This window comes from Myotis daubentonii, chromosome 10 (genome assembly GCF_963259705.1).
Source record: "Myotis daubentonii chromosome 10, mMyoDau2.1, whole genome shotgun sequence".
In the NCBI taxonomy this organism is placed as follows: domain Eukaryota; kingdom Metazoa; phylum Chordata; class Mammalia; order Chiroptera; family Vespertilionidae; genus Myotis; species Myotis daubentonii.
The window spans coordinates 44,314,198-44,335,532 of record NC_081849.1 but is presented as its reverse complement, the minus strand read 5'-3'; the positions used below and the strand labels follow the sequence as shown (position 1 = coordinate 44,335,532).

At 39.2% G+C, this 21,335-nt stretch overlaps 1 protein-coding gene across 10 annotated transcripts in view; it reads right to left on the bottom strand.

Annotated features, from left to right (window-relative positions):
- The window catches only part of ADAM22 (ADAM metallopeptidase domain 22), a 184,783-nt gene that overhangs the window by 76,507 nt on the left and 86,941 nt on the right, over window positions 1–21,335 (bottom strand). For all 10 annotated transcript variants that reach the window (XM_059712222.1, XM_059712223.1, XM_059712224.1 and 7 more), the window contains exon 5: window positions 1,147–1,229. In XM_059712222.1, coding sequence (XP_059568205.1) covers window positions 1,147–1,229 — 83 coding nt within the window. The remainder of the gene's footprint in view (window positions 1–1,146; window positions 1,230–21,335) is intronic.

Sequence of the window (21,335 nt, the reverse complement as noted above, 5' to 3'; positions counted from 1 at the left end):
ACCCTGACCAGGAATCAAACCATGACCTTTTAGTTTATAGGTCCACATTCAACCACTGAGCCACACCAGCCAGGTAAGAGCCCTCATTCTTTATTGCCCACTCTCAGCTTGCATCTTTCTCAGTTTTTTGTTTTGTTTTGTTACTTTCTCTCAAAGAAACAAATATACCTATCATATTCCATAGTAGGATGCTGAGCTAGAATTAGCTTCCTCCTTAGATTGAGCTCTTGGGGGCCAGCCTCTTGTCCTAATCACCTTAATATTCCTAGACACTCAATAACTGTTAGTTAGGTGAAAAAGCCACGTCCCTAACTTGGCAACAGACAGGAAATATTTTAAAGTTACCAACAAAAATTTAACAAAACTGAATTAAAGTGCTGGCTTGTTCTGTGCCTCCCAAACCACCCCCCTCCCCAAACAACAGTAAACAAGTCCGAAGGAACTGAGATGATTTTGCTTAAATAGAATGCTGAGGGATGACACAGTGGCTTTGTAAGGAGTTACAAAACAAATGACAGATGGCCACCTGTGCCTCCCCATCACCGACAGGACAGAGGAAGTAGATGTATTCCCATGTTAAACATCAGCAGACATTCTTTGATAATGAACTTTATGAGAAAGGAAGCAAGGCCCGGAGAAAGGATGAACTCCGATCCTTGGAGATTTCTAAGAACAGGAGGAACCTCCCACCGGTTTGCAGTGGCTTAGGTGGGATTTAGCTGAAAAATAAGCTGCAACACATGAGCTCTTGAGGTCACTTGCAGCCTTTTCTCTTTGCTCAAGGAGTTAAGAGTTCCCATCTACTGAAATGTCTATTATTCTATAAAAACATAAAAACTGGCACCAAAGAGAAATGAAAGCAGAACTGGTACCCAGAGTCTAAACATCCACAGACACAGAGACCAAAATTACCCCAACAACTTCTGTCTCAACTAGAAAAATGCTTCAAACATCTCTATAAGGTATCATATTATAATTCCAACGCCCCAGGTTTCTGCAACTCTAATTTTAAAATATGTTTGGCTTATAAACCACAGAAGAGAAAAGATCAGATCCATCCCTGATTTCAAATGATGTCTTGCCTTAAAAATAAAGGAAATAAGTGATTGAACACATGGGTAGCACACACACAAATTGGACACTTACTGAAGTCCATGGCATGTTGACAATGCAGCAAATGAGGCCGGGTTTCCTCGGATATGGCCCTGGTAGTAACAGTGTTCTCCTCCCTAGAAAATAGAAACAGAGAATGTAAGCCTCTGCCAGCACAAGGAGAACCCGCCATCACTGCACAGGTTTCTGCCACACTGCACTTCCACTTGTAAGGCTCTGCACAAGATTTCATTATTCAGATTAGTATTATCCCACCATTTCTAACCAAATTCGTCACAAATGCTCCTAGTGAGCTGGCTCCAAATGTGATGATCGAAGGAACAAGAAGCAGATACTGAAATACACATGTGGCTCTTGCGCCAGAATAAGGCTAGTCATCTATTTCCCCCGTTGTGAGAAACTCAACCTGCAGCAGCAGCAAGTGGATACTTTCACATAAAGCTCAGGAAAAGGGCATATAAATCATGGGAGAGTCACTAAATTAAACTGATGGAGGAGAATGCCTAATTTTACACTGCTTCTATCAAAACTTGACAAGTTTATACTATTCTTTTCTCCACCCAGGAATGGCTCTACTGGTAAGCAGTGTAGGTTATGGTTTGAAATGGAGAAGTTTCTTCTAGCAGCCAGTTACATGAGCTAAATGCCACTGAGAGACTCATTTCCTCGGATGAAATGTTCCTGGAAAACCTCACAGGGTAAATCCTCTGCCAGCTCTGGGTGGTGCTCGGTTTTTAAATACTTGCTCATCGTGTGGTCGAGAAACCAGTAGCATTGACATGCCTGGGAGCTTGCGAGAAATGCAGAATCTCGGGCCCACTCCTGATCTACTGTATCACAGTCGGCATGTTAACAAGGTCCCTAGGTGGCTGATTTATGCGCACATTCAAGTCTGAGAAGCATTGCTCTAAACGACCGTTCCCATCCCCCCACCCATCTCCTATTTCTTCAGAAGCTGTAAACTTTTAATTAAACTGACCCATTGATATATGAAAGACTGAAATAGGACAGACTAATAGAATGGGTGGCTTAAAGAAGCAAACGTTACCTACTTCCCAGCCTGGCTTAAGGACTAACCCCACTTAAACTATTCAGTGCTTGACAAGTGGAGGAGAGAGAACAGGAAGACATGATGCTACCACAAGGCTAAAGACCGTTTCTTCACTGGAATTCCAAGGCAGGTAGCCTGGCCTGCGACTGCTGCTCCTACTGAGATAATACCACAGGCTGGAGTGAGCCTCAGTTATGATGAGAGCATAGAGAGCAAATAAAATGATTCGCCGTGCAATCCCTGGCCCTGGGACACCCCCAATATCCAAGGCAGCCATTGAGCATGATGGACCAGGATTATGGCTGGATTTGGTGGAGGATAAAATAGGATGGTACTTCACATGTGGGTCTGACAGGGGTGGAACCCAAAGGCCACAGATGTCAGGATAGAAACAAACCTGGGCACTGACTTCCTAGGTAGGGTTGGTCTGGCGTAGCTGTTAACAGTGTGAGCTGTGTAATCTCAAACAAATTACAGGACTTGCCTGTGTCATCTGTCAAATGGTAATACTCTCATAGGGTTGTTCAGATGATTACAGAGCTAATAATCATACGACGCTTAGAATAATGGCTTGTTACTCAGTACACATTCAATAAAGGTTTGCTGCTATTAAAATTACTTAGTGTCAGCTATTGTCCTACTCAATTTACATACACAATCACTTTGAATCCTCACATCAATCTTACAATATTGTTATCTCTAGTCTACAAGGGAGGTCGCAATCTCTGTGAGCCAAGGCTGGCCACCTGGGAAGTGGCCAAGTAGGGATGCAAACCTTGTATAAACCTGTGAATTCAAGGCCAGTGTCATTGTCCCTACACTACTGATGAGTTGGACATAAAACCTGTGGGTTATGTAGTGTAAATCTAAGTTTTCCTTTAGACTGATTCTTTTAAAATTTATTTTTTTTGAGTGGGGCTGGAGGTAAATTTAATAGAATTTTAAATATCTTCTGTTAGGGCTGTTGGACTAAGAACTGTCCATAAGATGTGATTCTAATTGAATGAGAGGTGTTTATGTTTCAAAAAACCTTCACTTCCTGGACACATCTGATTGGATCAGAAATTAATACTCTAGCTATCTATTGGCCAGACACAGAAGGCCAACCACCAATGAGGTGATCTGAACAGAGAGAGAGACTCTTATCTAAAAGAGTAGGTCTAACACAAACAGTAAATATAAAGATAGCAGAAACAAAGAGAAATAGAAAAAAAGATAATCACAGTAATTATGGTATCAGATTAGGGAACAATGGAAGTTGACAAGTCACTATATGTGGACAAAATATGTCAGAGGCAAAGACATGTAAGAAATGTTTTATAAATTGCAAAAGTTTTCTTTAAAATACCAACTCTGGAAACATGTTATAGTAAATCAGAAAAAGGATGAAAAATTCATGTTTTAAAACAATATTCCATTATCTTAGGGTTAAATAGCTGATTAGATCATGGAAAACCATCTTTCACTAATTTCTGGTTATAAAAAACAGGAGTCAATCCAAAAACAGCATATGATCTGGACCCATCTGCACAAAAGCCTAACGCTGCAAATGAAATGAAGAGCTCAATATGGTTGCTTCATTATCGAATGTTTCCATGACATTTCAAGAGAAGCATAAACATCCAGGGGGGTGGGGGGAGGGAAATCTCCTCAATTTGGACTATTAAAACACAAATTTTGAGGCTCTCCTATATATGTAATTTGTGGTATATGTAATTTTTCTAAATAATGGTGGAAATTAATTTTTGTGTTGTGACTTTTTTCAGGGATCATTCACCATAAGTCGATAATTATTTAAGCTAAGAATGAAAGTAATGGAGCTGTTTTCCCCCTTTAACATGCCTGAAAATTTTTTAGTGCAGAATAAAGGCTTTAACGTTAAAAGGCTTCTTTAATTATATAAATATATTTAAAAGTTATTAAAATAAATAAAATAAATTTAACATTTTTTATTTTTAATGATTATTCATTATTCAAAAAACAATAAATACTTATAGAAAAAAATTATAAGAATTCAGGAGGTATATGGTACAGAATAATTAAAAATATCCCCTTCATACACATTGCCTAGGCTGCAGTTGCCTCCTTAAAGGTAAACATTTTTGACAGATTTTGTGCACAGTCCAGAATAATCTATGCACATTTAAGTAAATGTGTATATACATAAATACACAGATAGCCTCTTCAAAGCACAAAAAGATTTACACTATGCATACTGTTCTGCCACTTTATTTTTTTCCTTAAGGTAATCTTGACATCTTTCTATATCAATACCTCATTCTTTCGATGATGGTGTAATATTTAATTACAGGAGTGAACAACAGTTCATTTAAATAGTCCTGTACTAATGGAAATTCAGATTACCTCTACTTTTTGCTGTCATAAACAATACTGTAACAAACTTTTTTTCATATATTTTTGTGCACTTCCATCAGCATATATTGGGTAGATTTCTAGATGTGGACCTGGTAGGTCAAAGAATATGTGCATTAAACATTTTAATAGGTATTTTAAGGGACAAATAGAATTATGTTTCTTTGTACTTACATATGTTTTTTAAAATGTACATTTGAAAATAATAAGCTGTATTTTATTAAAAATTATATATTTCTTTTTAAAAATATTTTATTGATTTCAGAGAGGGAGGAGGAGAGAGACAGAGAAACATCAATGCTGAGAGAGAAAATCACAGATTGACTGCTTCCTGTATGCCCCACACTGGGGATTGAGTCTGCAACACTGGCATGTGCCCTGACCAGGAACTGTACCCTGACCTCCTGGTTCATAGGTTGACACTCAACCACTGAGCCACATCAGCTGGACAAAAGTTGTATATTTCTATAGATTACTACTTAAGCCAAGGCTTATATACACTAATAAAAGACAAGTATGCAAATTGATCCTATCTTCACTATGCCTTAAGCCACGCCCACCAGCCAATCAGAGCGACTATATGCAAATTAACCCAACCAAGATGGCGGCCGGCAGCCATGGAGCTGGAGCAAGCAGGAGGCTTGGTTGCCCCAATGATAGAGGAAGCCAAGCTTCCCGCCTGCCACGGCCTGCTCTGAGCTCCACTCAAAGCAACAAAGTTTCAATTATAGAAGGTAAATAAACCCCAGATACCTGCTTTCAGCCGGCCATGGCCATGGAGCTGGAGCAAGAAGGAGGTTTGGGTTGCCCCTGGCGATGGAGGAAGCCAAGCTTCCCTCCCGCCTGCCTTGGCCAGCTCTGAGCTCCTCTCAAGGCTACAAAGTTTCAATTATAGAAGGTAAATAAATCCCAGAATAAACAAGAAAAAAGAAAAAAGGAGAGGCTGGGAACTTCTATCGCTGGAGGGGGGGGGGGCTTAGCCAGCCTGAAAATGGCCCTCAGCCCCTCACCCAAGCTGGCCAGGCACTCCAGCCGGGACCCCCACCCTGATCCAGGACACCCTTCAGGGCAAACCAGCCGGCCCCCACCCGTGCACCAGGCCTCTATCCTATATAATAAAAGGGTAATATGCAAATTGACCCTAACAGCAGAACACCTGGGAATGACTAGTCACTATGACACACACTGACCACCAGGGGGCAGACGCTCAATGCAGGAGCTGCCCTCTGGTGGTCAGTGCGCTCCCACAAGGGGAGCTCTGCTCAGCCACAAGCCAGGCTGATGGCTGCCAGTACAGCGGTGGTGGTGGGAGCCTCTCCCGCCTCCTCAGCAGCGCTAAAAATGTCCGACTGCAGCTTAGGCCTGCTCCCTGCTGGCAAGTGGACATCCCCCGAGGGCTCCCGGGCTGCTAGAGGGATAGCTGACTGCCAGCTTAGGCCCAATTCCCCGGGGAGTGGGCCTAAGCCAGCAGGTGGTCATCCCCTGAGGGGTCCCAGACTGCAAGAGGGCACAGGCCGGGCTGAGGGACCGCCCCCCCCAACCCCCCAAGTGCATAAATTTTTGTGCATCAGGCCTCTAGTTGATTATAAAGGTCCTCCATATTTTCATATGACTTTCTTGAGGAACCAATGCTTTATGCTAGTGGGTATTACATATGATAATTTAAGATAGATGTTGTAAGAAAAGAGAAAACCCAGCACATCCTCATAGAGTTCGGCTCTTTATCTGACTGCCAGCCACAGCCTTTTCCTCACTGTCTCTCTTGTTCCAGAAATAAATCTATTTTCCTTGAAACTTTCTTCATACTTCTTGATTTAATAACATTATTATAACAGTACCAATGTTTACTTTTAGCTAATTAGATAGTTATAGCTAAAAAAAATACCCACCTCTATAAAAATGGACCATATGATAATGATAGTTCATATGTCTATTGGTTTCTCTCCCCAGTAGACAAAAAGCATTTTTTAATCTTCCCAGATGATTCCAATATGCTACCATGATTCAGAAGCTACACACCTTTGCAGGAACTTACCCCTGAATTCTATCACACACTAGGTTCCTCCCAAGCGTGTGCACTGCTCAGACTTATGTTATGGCTGCATGGCTGGAGTCTGTTCTACCAGGTGCTCCCCTATAATAACCTCTTCTCAATTTCCTCTTAAGTGGCAGTGACATGAGGAAACTGTCCTCTTCGTACCCTTCCTCTTCCCTCCTAGTAATGAGAAACGGCTTTTTCAGGCATTACTGAGTCAGGAAACTCTGAGTCTCTGAAGGGCCAGTGGCATCAAGGAAATTCCTTGGAAAAGCTAAATCTTATGTTGGAGAGGATCCACAAACCCACCTTGGTTAAAATCCATAACCTGGGATTATACAGAGTCAGGTTGGGTTCATTAAAGGGACATAGGCCAAATACCTGCTCAGGTACAAAGTGTAAGGGTATCTGACTCTAAGCAAAGTAAAAAGGAAAACAATATCACCTCTTTTCACAGTAAATTAAATAAAGCTGTCCCATGGTGGTTGCTAAATGCCAATAATCCATGTATCTATACTAATGCATGTCAAAAAGTCTTTACCAATTAATGCCAAAATGAGAAAAACAAGTATAGCGTAGTCAACTTCTCATAAAGCTAAATGTATTTCATTTTACATAACTGTCCTTTGTTTTGAGATTAGTTCCTTCCTTCTCTTTGGTTATTAAAATTATTAGATTTTTAATAGACTTTTTATTTTGGAATAATTTTAGATTCACAGAAAAGTTGCAAAAATTAGATTTGTTAACAGTGAGCCTCCATTCCCACATTTCCATATTCCTGCAGGACAAAAATCAGCTGAAGATGAATAAGGCACACACAGTCGATTTTATCACAGCTAGCCTGTCTCTCATTTGTACTGCTGTTGATGCCTTTGGACATTTGTGTTTGCCACCCATTTCAGGGTACAAGTATTCAAGCAGCATCCAAATTATCAGCTCATTCCAACATCTAAAGCTATGTGGTCATTCAAATCTCTGCCCTATGTTAATATTCACTGGTAAACATTAGGATCTTGTATTACAGCCGTCAATCAAAAACATTTTAAAAATTAAAAGGAGACAAATCTAACTGACAAAAAGAATACTTCCATTTAAAAGGTACATAGTTTCTCCTGAAGAGAAAAAGATAAAGAATATGATTGTAGCAAACGTTTCCACAGAAAGAAAAAAAGGGAAACAGGCCTAGAAAGGCACTGGATATAAATAAAAATGATGAGGAAATAGTTGGTCTCATTAGAAGATGGGGAAGCCCACAGGAAACAGGGGCCATAATTTTCTTATGAGCTCTGGATTTAAAAAAAAATAAAATCCCACCAGGGACCCTGTGAGCTTAAAACCTATTTTTATTGTTGTGCAGGAGTCTTTTCTTAACGCTGATTTCCCCAGGGTACTGTCATCTGTCGAAAACAAAGTCTAAAAAGCTGTGAGAGGTCCCCAGGAGTTAAGCTCCCAGGCACCCTCAGCGAAGTTGTTAACGTCTTTTGAGACGCAATGCATTTCCAGAAGGTTCAGGCTTACTCCCTCTCCTCTTATGTGGAGGCTCAAGCACCTTCAACACATACTCATTGTTTCTGCGTTCGTTATAATATACTCGAAATGCTTTCTGTATTCGTTTCCTAGGACTGTCACAGCAAATTGCCAAGAACTGTGTGACTTGAAACAACAGGAATGTATCCTCACAGTTTTGGAAGCTAGAAATCTGAAATCAAGGTGATGGTGGGGCCATGCTCCCTCTGGAGGCTCTGAGGAAGAACCTTCTCCTTCCTAACTTGTGGGGGTTGCCCACAATCCTGGGGTTCCTTGACTTGCACATGCATCCCCCAGGCTCTGCTTGTGTCTTCACCTGCTGTTCTCCCTGTGTGCCCGTCTCAGTGTCTCTAACTTTCCCTGTTATAAGGACACCAGTCATTGGATGAGAGCCCACCCAATCAAGTACAACCTCCTTCTTATCTTGATTGCATTTGAAAAGACCTTTATTTGCAAAAAAGAAAAGAGGAAAGAAAAGAAAAGGTCACATTCACAGGTACCAGGGGCCATGACTTTTGATGGACACTATTCAACATAATACAACTTCTCATCTCTGTGAATGTGACCAAGTGAATTTCTATATTCATAATCCAAGGATTTTGCTTCTAAGGAGGTTAGCGCAGTGGAATAAACTGGAGGTATCTACCACAGCATTATGCATCTAATAAGATTAACCTATATCTTCATTACCTTGAGCAGGCCATTCTAGTTTCCCAAAGCTTCATTTAAAATACAAATCATTGTTTTTACACAAATAATATCATAAATCTGACCTTCAATTCTATTAGTAAGTCAAACAGAGCTTCCCAATTGCTTATTTTTAACCAGAGAATAGGCAAGAGAAATTGTTTTTCAGCTGTCGGATAATCATTACAGACCCATTAATATAACCATCTCCTATCAGACTACTGAAAAATTTTAGGTTCCCACAAAATGCTCCTCAGCAACAAATTACTGTAATGCAGACAGGGTACTTAGCAGGTTCTCTGAGATGAGCTCTAAATTGGGAGAAGGGAAAATCAATGTGGACCACATACAGAGACTCTATAATTACAAACGCATGACATTATAACTCTTTCCAGGAAACCACGACATAATTGCATCTTTTGCAAATATTAGAAGTTTAAATGTATTGTTCTATATAAAGTTTTTAGCATAAGAGATGCATGTTACCTAAAACCTTATTCTGTCATTGATGCTTGACTATAACAGGAAGAAATATAAGTGATTAGAAGACAGTTACACAAAAAGAAAGCCTATTTGGCATCCCTAACATAAAGGGAGAAAAAGGTTTTTGCTCCATCTGAAAAGAAAATTTGGTTGTTTTCTTTCTCTTTTTTTTTTCTTTAACGAAAATGTAAACTATATGAGGATGTGAAGGAAAAAAAGAACATGTTTTGCGTGTTTTGGTTTTCCCCCCCTCTTTTTCTTCACTTCCATTGTATCATCATCCCACCTCTCTTTTTTATTTATTTTTTTTTAAGAAGGAAAGCTAAACAGGGAAAACTAGCTGCCAAAAAAGGTTTCATTGCAGCATCCTTTTCCCCTTTTGAGTCGTACACACGGTGATGCAGAACTGATCACTAGCTCTCAGTGGTCATTTCTACCCCTCCGCAGGCGATTCTGACTTAGCCCGGGACTTATTTAAAGGTACAAACAAAGGTTGGCTTACTTAGGAGGAACTTCTCAATTAATGTCCTTTAAGGAGGCAAACTAGTATTTAAGGCGGTACCTGATAAACAAAATGCTAGGCCTCAAAAAATTAAGTGGTTTTGTGTTTTGTTTTGTTTTTCAGCAGCTGTCTCTATGGTCACAGGCTGGTCTTTTTCTTGTTTGGTTTTGATTTTGTTGCTGTTTTTTTTTTTGCTACTTATTTTCCTACTAGTCAGAGGAGGGAGTTGAAATCTCTATAGTCCTTTCAGATTCTATGACATGCAATCTACTTTTTTTTTTAATCAAATGTTACCAACTTTTACTCCTTTTAAATACTAGGCCAGCTTCCAAAGAATCAGTGTGTTGTACACTGCACTTGCAACAAGGAATAAAAGTTAAAGCCAACACAGAAGATGCTTGCATGTACGGAAAGTTTTTAAGTATTAAATATAAAAATTGTAAACAATTTAAGAAGTAGTCTTGTTTCCTTTAGGATATACCTGATTTCTTTGAGTTGAGACTCTGGTTAAACATTATATTCCTACTTTCTCTCCCTCTTGTACCACTGTGTCCATCTCTTGGTCTGCCCACCCTCTCTGGTTTCTTTTTGTTCCTCATGCACCAAGTTCCTGTGTCAAGGTCTCTCTCTGGGCCTTTGCACATGCTAATCCCACCACCCTGAAAAGCTGTTCCCCTCCCATTTCACCTGCCTGTTACCTATCTTTCAAACTTCAGTTGGAATTCACATCATTTCCTCGAGGAAGTCTTCCTAAACCAACCAGACTAGGTCAGGTCTCCCATCCGCTGCCTTCAGGACAACATGGACTTCTCCTTATGGCACTCTCATAACTGTCATTTTAAAAGACCGTTTAGTAGTTATTTTTGTTATGTCTATTACCCTACTAAACTACCAGCTTTGAGGGTGAGAAGTGCATCACATATATATCCCTGAACTGATGGCAAGCCCTCAACACATATCTATTGAATGAAAAGGTTGAGGACACAAATACAGTATCTGACATTTGGGGCTTTTTTTCTATTCTGTTGTAAATCTCTAATGTCAGCTTTCCTTTCTGAGTATCTAATGTCATTTAACCTCCATGTGCTTAAGGATTTAGGAGTTTCCTATGGGGATAATGAAACCCACCTGCATCCACCGCCTTTCCTTCCTCAGAGATGCAATTAAAAGGCTGGGATGATAAAATCATGTTTGATAACTGATACTGGAGTGCTGATCAATTACTGCCTAAAAATGGCTGTAAACACTCAAACCACTCCATACCAAATACTTATTCTCTGGTGTTTATTACCTGTTCTTACTTTTATAGTGGCTACTTACTCACCAGAAAAATAAAATTTTTTTATAAATCAATAATAAGATAATATTAGTTTGGGAAAACACCAAGGGAATAATTTATTTGGGGGATTTTTGGTGATTTGGTTTTTGTTTGTTTTGTGGGTTGTTTTTCTTTTTTTGCTTCAAACCAGTTTTGAACTTATCAAAAACAACACTTTCGCAACTTTCAGTTCAGTCATAATTCCTCCAACAGTTCACTCTGAATTTCAAAAAATTTGGTAACAGTAGATTTGTATAAGACATTATATGATGAAAACATTCATTCTATAATTAGAATTAAAATAGGAACACTAGTCTATTATAAAACAGTTAATTGATTCTATACATAGAAACACCATTAGTGCTCCTTTGAATTAAAAAAATATATATAGCCGAACATGTCTTTTCAAATTTATAGATAACATCTTGAATATTAACCAATGAAATACTTTAGATACTGAAGTGAACAACAAAATCTTACACTGGAAAGAAAATAAAGAGGACTTTTTATTCAAATAGGTTACTAGCAGAGCTTAGAAACAGAACTCATGCTGACACCAGCTGTCACTTTTCATGTTTCCTTACTCCCAGCACTAAAATACCTGACGTGCATAATCCAGTAATGGGCCAATGTATCTCCCTCAGGCTACAGAGTTAAGACTACTTGTAATCAACGATGCCATTAAGGCTGCTGATGCATTTTACATGATGATGGACCTAGAGCAACCTTGCTTCAGTCCCAAGGGAAAGCAAGATTTACTTAATCCCCAAAGAATTTCCCCCCATAATGCAAAGAGAATTAAATCATGAAATCCAAGCCACTGCTGAAACCACACTGATTGCAAGAAGGAAGAAGAGCATATGTCTGCACAAGCCTGCCAGAGGGAAATGCACACACAGCCCAGCTCATCAAAAAGATAAAGAGGCGACTAGTGGTGGATAAAAAGCAAAGAAGTTATGAGACATACTTGGGATAACTGTTACATGTGAGGGGGAAAAAACCATTTTATTGGTTTATTAGATGCGTGTAGCTCTTTTATTATTGGTGTGTGTGCTGTGTGTTGGGGAAGGGAGGGGGACGGATATACTTTGGCAGGGATACAAGCAGGTATCTTCTGGTCTTTTGGCAGGATGATGACATGTTTCAGCATAGTTACTCTTGTCCATAAAACGTCACATTTCCTCCAGATGCAGATAAATTTACACATAGGCATAAGATGGGCATAAGAACTGGGCCATGTGTTTGCCATGTGCAAGGCAGCAACACATTTCCAATTGTTACAGTTCAGAAGCCATGGCCATCCCTACACTGAACAATACTCAGTCTAACTTCTATGGAGAGCAAAGGACTAAAAATAACCCCCAAGAAAAAAAGGGGGTTGGAAAAACAAGGGCTTCCTTAGACAATATTTTGCTTTCTTTAGAATAATGGAAATATTATATTTAGAATAATCAAAACTCACCTGAAATAAACAATTGCATCTTCAACTCATGGCTTACTCAAACAACTAACAAAGATGCAATTGCAAATGGTAAATTGAAGTGCTGTAACTTAAATATTTGCATTCTAACTCTTTTGGTATTATGATATTTGTTTCTGAAAGAGGGTAGACTATACAATGAGTGGCCAGATTATTATGACCACCTGACATTTGTAGGCAAATTAGCCGTACACTGCATCATATGGAATATGGAAGCTGAAGGCCTGTTCGAACACCTTTGCTGTCTGCTGTTACCAAGATAAAACGTCTCCAATTCGCACAGAAACAAGGATTGGACAGTCGAGCATTGGAAAAAAGTCATGTGGTCCAATGAATCACGTTTCCAGTTGCATCATGCAGATGGCAGAGTGAGAATTTGGCAGAAACAGCATAAAACCATGCACCCCACATGCATGAGTACAACCCTTCAAGCTGGTGGGGGCAGTGTTATGGTTTGGGGCATGTTTTCCTGGCATGATTTGGGCCCTTTAATTCGTGTGGAACAATGTCTGAATAGCACAACATACCTAAGTATCATTGCTGGTCAAGGTCATCCTATCATGTTGATGGCGTATCCCAATGGAGATGGCTTCTTCCAACAAGACAACGTGCCATGCCACGGTGCTCGTATTGTGCAGGAGTGGTTTCAAGAACATGGGGGAGACTTTACCTTGCTTAGGTGGCCCCCACAATCACCAGATCTCAATCCAATTGAACATTTGTGGGACAAAGTTAAAAGAGCCATCAGGCAGCTGGTTCCACAACCATCCAATCTCACAGAACTGGACAGTGCTATTCATCAGGCATGGTGTCAGATTCCTCGCATCACCTTTCAACATCTCGTGGAGTCAATGCCAAGAAGAATTGCCGAGTATTGAAGGCAAAAGGTGGCCAACGAAGTACTGATGGGGTGGTCATAATAATCTGGCCACTCAGTGTGTGTGTGTGTGTGTGTGTGTGTGTGTGTGTGTGTGTGTGTGTGTGTGTGTATCTATATAGATAGATAGATACACACACACACACATATATATATCTCCCACATTCAAAGGCTGTTAAATTGCGTTTTTCCCCATATCTTCAGAAAAATATCACTTCTACTGTCGTGGTGAACAACCTGCTTCCCTATTTATAATGGTCTGGCCCTCTAGCAACTTCAGCAAGAAATTATAGCTAATTTGCCTACAAACGTGAGGTGGTCATAATAATTTGGCCACTTGGTTTAACAGATGATAGCATGAATTCTGGCACCAGACTGCCTGGCCTCAAATTCTTGGGCAAGTTAGTTAAACTTTAAATGTCCCGTTTCCTCATCTGCAAAAGAAGAGCAACAATGGTATTGCTGAAGAACTAAGACTTAACATATGTGAAGCAGTTACCTACTCCTAAGGTTAGACTTAGTCCCAGAGCCTGAGTTGATAGATAGCAAATGGAAGTGTAGTCTTTCTAGAACACAGTAACATATGGTAATTAATTGTCAATCAAGGAAAGCAGCTCACTATGACTCATATACACCAACCATCAAATATGTGTTTTTTTCCAGCTAAGTGTATATATTTAATCCTTACCAGAGGACGTTTATTGATTTTAAATAGAGAAAGGGAGGGAGGGAGAGAAAGAGAGAAATGTCAGTCAGTTGCCTCCTGTATGCACCCCAACTAGGGATAGAACTGCAACATGTTTGGTGTATTGGACAATGCCCCAACCAACTGAGCCACCCAGCTTGGGCTTTTCCAGGTTTATTGTTGTTTGGGATTTAAAATAAAGTACCTATGTGAGGATATCGTGGCTCTTGCACTAGTAACGGAGAAAATTAATGAGTCTTCCTTCTGATATAGCTCGCTATTTATAAATGAAAGTATTTACAAATGGGCAGCAGCTCAAACCCACAAGCCCTGAAGGACAGGTTTCCCGTGCTGGCTCTATCTGCAGTTTCAGAATCATCTCTCGCTCAGAAGATCCTGGAACTGAATCCCACCAGCACCCCTGAAATTCAATTCAATGATTTCTTATTAAATTACTGGAAGAGCAATCCGACTTACTTTTTTAGAAAGTCTAGGTCTTATTCCTGTAGAATCCTGAGGTTTACAAAACTAATTTATGTTGGCAGTTAGGAATTAATGAGGTAATTAAATATAGTGAAATTTAAAACCAGTTTAGCTATACCCAATAACTAAATAATTGCATATGTGGGAAATATATTAATCAATAGTTTAAAATCCTTCTAGTTTACTATTCATCAGATTGACGTTAAATCATGGCTAAACTGTTTTTTCTGAAAGCAAACTTTAAAAGACCTTTCTTCAGGTCATCTAATTTTATTATGCTTTTTATTATGCAGTGGGAAAAGGTATCATGTCCACAGCTTTGACATCCGAACTATTCCCCTCTGGCAAAGAGAACCCGGTGAGGCACCTGCCCACCCCCACCACAGCCCGTGGCACCTGCGCTGGACGGTTTCCTCCTTGTGCCCAGAGGTGCGCTCTCAGTTTAGGTTCGGTGGTGAGAGTCCTTCACCTAAATCTCCCGGATAGTGCAGTGAAAAGAATATAAATACAGATCTAAAATAAGGGAAAGTTGCCCTGACCGGTTTGGCTCAGTGGACAGAGAGTCGGCCTACGGACTCAAGGGCCCCGGGTTCGATTACGGTTAAGGGCATGTACCTTGGTTGCGGGCACATCCCCAGTAGGGAGTGTGCAGGAGGCAGCCAATCGATGTTTCTCTCTCATCGATGTTTCTAACTCTCTATCCCTCTCCCCTCCTCTCTGTAAAAAATCAATAAATTTAAAATAAAATAAAATAAGGGAAAGTTGCACCTGCCAGACATTCCTAGCATCGCTTCATGAACTGTTTGTGATCATTTTAATCAACTCTATTTACACATACTCAGTTAAAGAATCTGTGCTCCCTACCAGGCAAAATAGAGACCGAACCCCACTTCAGGTTACAGTAAATGCAGTGTACTTCATTAAAGCTGTTTAAAAAAAGTCCCAGTTACCATGGCAGCAGGAGCCGCTCAAAGGACCAAGGAAGGGTCTTTGATTGGTAACCTTCCCATCTGCAGGCCTTCTGATGCATATCACTGAGTTTCTTTACTGGATAGAGGCCTCCCCCTCTCCACAGAACCAGAGAAAATGCCTGAAACTTCTATTTGAAATTAAGAGTGATAAAGCTAAGAGCTTAGGTAACAAGTTCTATAAATAGATCCTTTTAAAAAAATCGTTTCTAAAAGCATCTTTCCAGGCCATGTGACTTAATTACTGTCTAGGTGACAAAGTATTATTCCCTTATCCAAGAGCCTCTGGAAGAACTACTGTAGTGAGAATTCAAGATAGAAAGCACGTTTCTCAGATGTGAAGGAAAGTGGTAAATAAGAAAGGCATTTTGGCAGAGAAATGCTGCCGCTGAGTTGTTCTAAAACGGAAAATGGGATTTTTAAAAGCCTTTGGATAGATTACTTGGCTACAGTGTCTGTTGCTTGCATTTCATCTCAAAGATAGCCTCAAAATATAACCTAAAAGCTATTTGAAAAATACATGCAAGTCTTCACTTCAGAAGATTCATCACTGATGCAATGGTATGGATGACTCTGTACTAATTCATGCAGCAAAATTTACTGCACACCAAGGCCTGGTTTTTCCCTTCTTCATAATCGCTTACCCTTCCTGCTTCTATAGAAAGTACCAAGATTCTATTCTGGATGGTAATGCACTTTTGAGAATCAATAAGGAAACTTGATATCCAGGATAAGCAATCTCAGATTAACCCCTTTGTTCATCATTTCTACTGCAATAAACACATATAATGACACTCTGGCAGGTTAATGGCTATTTTTGTGCTCCCTGTGGCCAAAAAGGAAACAGTTCAAGCATTTATGTACTATTCAGTCATATGCAATGAACCCGAGAAAAATCTATGCCTCCTAAAAGGATATTTTCACTAAGCAAAAAAGAAGAGGTAGAAGGAAGAAAATGCAGTCACTAAACTACAGGGTGGGGGGAAAGTAGTTTACAGTTATATGTGAAACAGGGTTTATTCTTGTATGATTATTTATTAATTGTTGTATTGTTTTATATATGAACAACTGTAAACCTACTTTTGCCACACCCTGGATAACCTACATTTTAAATAAACTAAATTCTGTGACTAATGACAAACTGAGAACATTTTTTACTTAAAGAAATTCACATTTTATAGTACCAAACAACTATTTGTGGGGGTTTTTTCCCAAACAAAACATCTTAAAAGATGCCTTAAGCAACATTATTTCTTTAACACATTGTGCATCTTTTAAAGTATTCAACTGTTAAAAATTGTATACCTCCTGGAGAAACCTAGAAAAGGGGACATGAGAAAACTTGAACACAATTCAAGATTATAAGCAATCCATAATAATAAAAGTGTAATATGCTAATTAGACCCAACATCTTTCCAGATGACCTCCTGGATGAAGCTAGGGCTCCCAGGTGCCAGAGGGAAGCCGGTGCCGGTAGCCGGGGGAAGGAAGGCCTACTCTTGCATGAACTTTGTGCATCGGGTCTCTAGTTTTCTATGAATACTGTTCAGGCTTAAAGGAGCTACAAAGTGAGCCAGGGAGGTAGGTATATGCTGTCCTAACAGTTCACATACTCAAAATTTTCTAAGTGACTTCTTATAGCTATCCTCTGCTAGTATGTTTTTCCTGTCAGTTACATATTCATTGGGTTAAAAAAAAAAAAAAGACTGAGAAAGGATAAAGAAGGAATCTCTTTTTTAAGAAAGAAGAAATGAGTTGGAAACCTGACTTACAAAAGTGAGTACAAAAGGAACCTAAAGACTCTGCTTGTATCACAGGCACCTCCTGGAGATGGTACCATGTTAAGCTAGAAATCGTGCATGGAGCTCCAGCCCCAGGGAAGGAAGATGGATGTGAGCAGCAGGAGAAAAACTCAAGGCTTTTTCCTTGCTTCTATATCAACTTCCTGATATACTGTTTCCAGAGTGACAGTGGCCATTTCAGTTTGCCTATAAAATATTTTAATGAAATTACCCCACTATTCCATCAGAGTAAACGGTTCCCGAGAGCGACAACCACCTCTTTCACCCTTAAGCAGACACTTTCTCCTCTGACACCTGCTCTCCAACACAGCCTCTCTGCAACGCCTTTATCCAATTCCAGGCCTCACCCTTGACCCACGGTCCTTCGCTTTCTTATCCATCTTCTTAATGCCACTGTGGGCATTATTATGACTTTGAGACAATGATGGTTGAGTACACTCAATTCAATTATGTGATGGGTAGCAACCAGTTAATTGCCAGTAAAAAGTCAATAATGTATAATGGGTGTCTCTGTACATACCCATCCTAACAATTAGGATCCTGATCCAAGGACCAGTTGGGAGTGCTCACAGACAGTAGTTTAGAAATCATTTGAGCTAATAAAAAAGACACTCAGCAGCTATTACTTTAGGTTATTATAACAAGACATCATATAATTTAACCAAAAGAAATGGTTGGGGTGGTTGTGGGCTAGAAGGGATCAATTGGGGGAAGAAGGAGGGCATCTGTAATACTTTCAACAATAAATAATTGAAAAATTGGAAAAGAAGACATGGTTAATGATATTGATAACTGGACATGCTCTTTCATTGGTAATGAATATGATAAATCATATCTCTACCAAGATGTCTACTTTTACTTTGACCTCCAGGAAATCTTCCCCTTCCGCCATCTATACATACAGAATTTCAAATTCCTCTCCTAGTGTTCTAAAACTCCTACTACGTTTATTTTCCTGAGATGTGAAAAATAAAACAAGCTTTGTACTGAAATGTGTCTGCACCATTTTTCCCCAAAGTAAAATTACAGAAAACTTACCCAAATGCGTAACCAAATTTGTGAGAAATAGCTAAAGGTTCTTTAAGTAGACCACCATTTCAGTTTAAAGATTAAACGCTAAAGGAGTAATTGTTGGTACCTCCAGAATTAATATGTATGTAATAGGTCTAAATAAAATTCATTTCAATTTTTATGGCCATCCTCTTTTGTATAACATAGAATACTAGTATATGGTAGATAACATGGTATAAGAGTCAGTGTGGGAGTTACATACCCTAGATTCAAATTGTAGCTCGACCATTCATTATAGTTACTTTCAACAAGTAACAACCATTCATTATAGTTACTTTCAACAGGTAACCTTTCTATGCCTCAGTTTCCTGTAAAGTGGGATAATACATAGTCATTTTTATAACCACAGGTTGTTTTCAGGATTGAATATATATAAATGTGTATGCCATCACTTCATGAGCAATATATGTTAGCAGTTACTATTAGTATTATAATACTAATTAAATAGAGCTGTAGAAACTCAAATTAACCAGAATACTGGCAGTTTTCAGCTTCAACACACACACACACACACAAACTAGATAACGAACAGCAAACAGCATGGTTTAGACTCGTTTGTTGCTACTTATCAATTCCAGTTTCTTTTATCTTAAGAATCCCAAGCCAGCCCTAACTGGTTTGGCTCAGTGAATAGAGCGTCGACCTGTGGACACAAGGGTCCCAGGTTCGTTCCGGTCAAGGGCATGTACCTTGGTTGCGGGCACATCCCCAATAGGGAGTGTGCAGGAGGCAGCTGATCGATGTTTCTAACTCTCTATCCCTCTCCCTTCTTCTCTGTAAAAAAAAAATCAATAAAATATATTTTTTTTAAAAAAGAATCCTGAGCATAGTTCTCCACAATTGAAATAAAAATTTCATTCCCAAACTATTCTGAATAGTTGAGGCTTTATGTTTAAGTTATTTTAAAGTTCGCCACACAAAATTTCTCCCTAAGAGGTCAAATTTAGAATTTAATATTTATTTATTTTTTTAAATATATTTTATTGATTTTTTTACAGAGAGGGAGAGAGACAAGGAGTTAGAAACATCAATGAGAGAGAAACATCGATCAGCAGCCTCCTGCACACCTCCTACTGGGGATGTGCCCGCAACCAAGGCACATGCCCTTGACCAGAATTGAACCTGGGACCCTTCAGTCCGCAGGCCGACGCTCTATCCACTGAGCCAAACCGGTTACGGCTAGAATTTAATTTTTAAATGAATTGGAAATAAATGTAAGTGAAAATGAGATTAATATTTCATATATATGTGGAATATAATGAACAAAATAAATAAACAAAATAGAAACAGACTCAGATATAGAGAACAGACTGACAGCTGTCAGAAGGGAGGGGGGTTGGATGATAAAGTGAAGGGATTAAGAAAACAAAACAAAACTCATAGACACAGCCCAGCCGGTGTGGCTCAGTGAATTGAGCATTTTCTCATGCACCAAAGGTCACTGGTTTCATTCCCCGTTAGGGCACATGCCTGGGGTTTTGGGCTGGATCCCCAATAGGGGGCATGCAGGAGGCAGCTGATGGATCTTTCTCACTCGTGTTTCTACTTCTCTCTCTTTCTCCTTTCCTCTTTACCTGAAAATTAATAAAAAATACTTTTTTAAAAAACTCATAGACACAGACAACAGTATGGTGATTTTCAGAGGGAAAAGGGGTTGGGGGCAGATAGAAAAGGGTAAAGGGGGGATAAATGGTGATGAAAGGAGACTTGACTTTGGGATGAACACACTCAATACAATATATAGATGATATATTATGAATTGTACACCTGAAACCTATATAATTATTTAACCAATGTCATCCCAATAAATTCAATTAAAATGTTTAAAATATGTCGTATTAAACAAAAATTATTACTTTCTGCTCAAAGCCTTTATCTTTTCAAACTTTGAAAAAATCATCTTAATAGAAGTTTAAAATCAGCATTATGCACCTATCTGGTGGGGATAAAACTTCCTTCGATGATATATAGAATGGCTTGGAGATCATATAAGTCATTATCTTAAGGGAAAAAATCAATAAAATGTATTTCATTTTATTGTAAATAGAAAATAGCAATCAACAGCAAAATCCAGATTGTAAGAAACTGCATAGGATAAACAATCTGGTTTCTTCAACAAATAAATTTTAAGGGAGAATTTAAAAATAAAGATAAGGGAAAACCAAAAGATTCAAAGAGACTTTTTGAAACTTATTTTTTAAAAATAAAACGAGCCCTAACCAGTTTGGCTCAGTGAATAGAGCGTCAGCCTGCAGACTGAAGGGTCCCAGGTTCGATTCCGGTCAAGGGCATGTACCTTGGTTGCGGGCACATCCCCAGTAGGGAGTGTGCAGGAGGCAGCTGATCGATGTTTCTCTCTCATCGATGTTTCTAACTCTCTATCCCTCTCCTTTCCTCTCTGTAAAAAATCAATAAAATATATTTAAAAAATAAAAAAAATAAAACGAAACATGGAAAACTAAACTACAGGGATACATGCTTGAGTGATAAAACTATGACAAAAATAAGTTAATGATAACCATAAAAGTCAGGGCAGTGTCTACAGTCTTACAAGAAGAGGAGGCAGGGGCTTGGGTTCAGGAAGCAGCACATGGAATTACTGACCAAGCTCTAATTCCTGAACTGGATAGAGGTTATAGGGTGCTCACCTTTAGTAATTTGTGTCAGTGTTGTATTTTACAATAAAAAGAAGATTTAAATAAAATTGCAGTCTAAAAGAATCACCAATGCAGCTATTATGTACTTTCATGCAGATGTTCTCATATTCATACTCACATCCTTAAAACAAATACATTGCACCTGAATTTTCACAAATAAAGATTCCATGACTCCTGAGCAGAAATATTTACTAGACTAGTTTTGAGCCATTATTTAAATCTG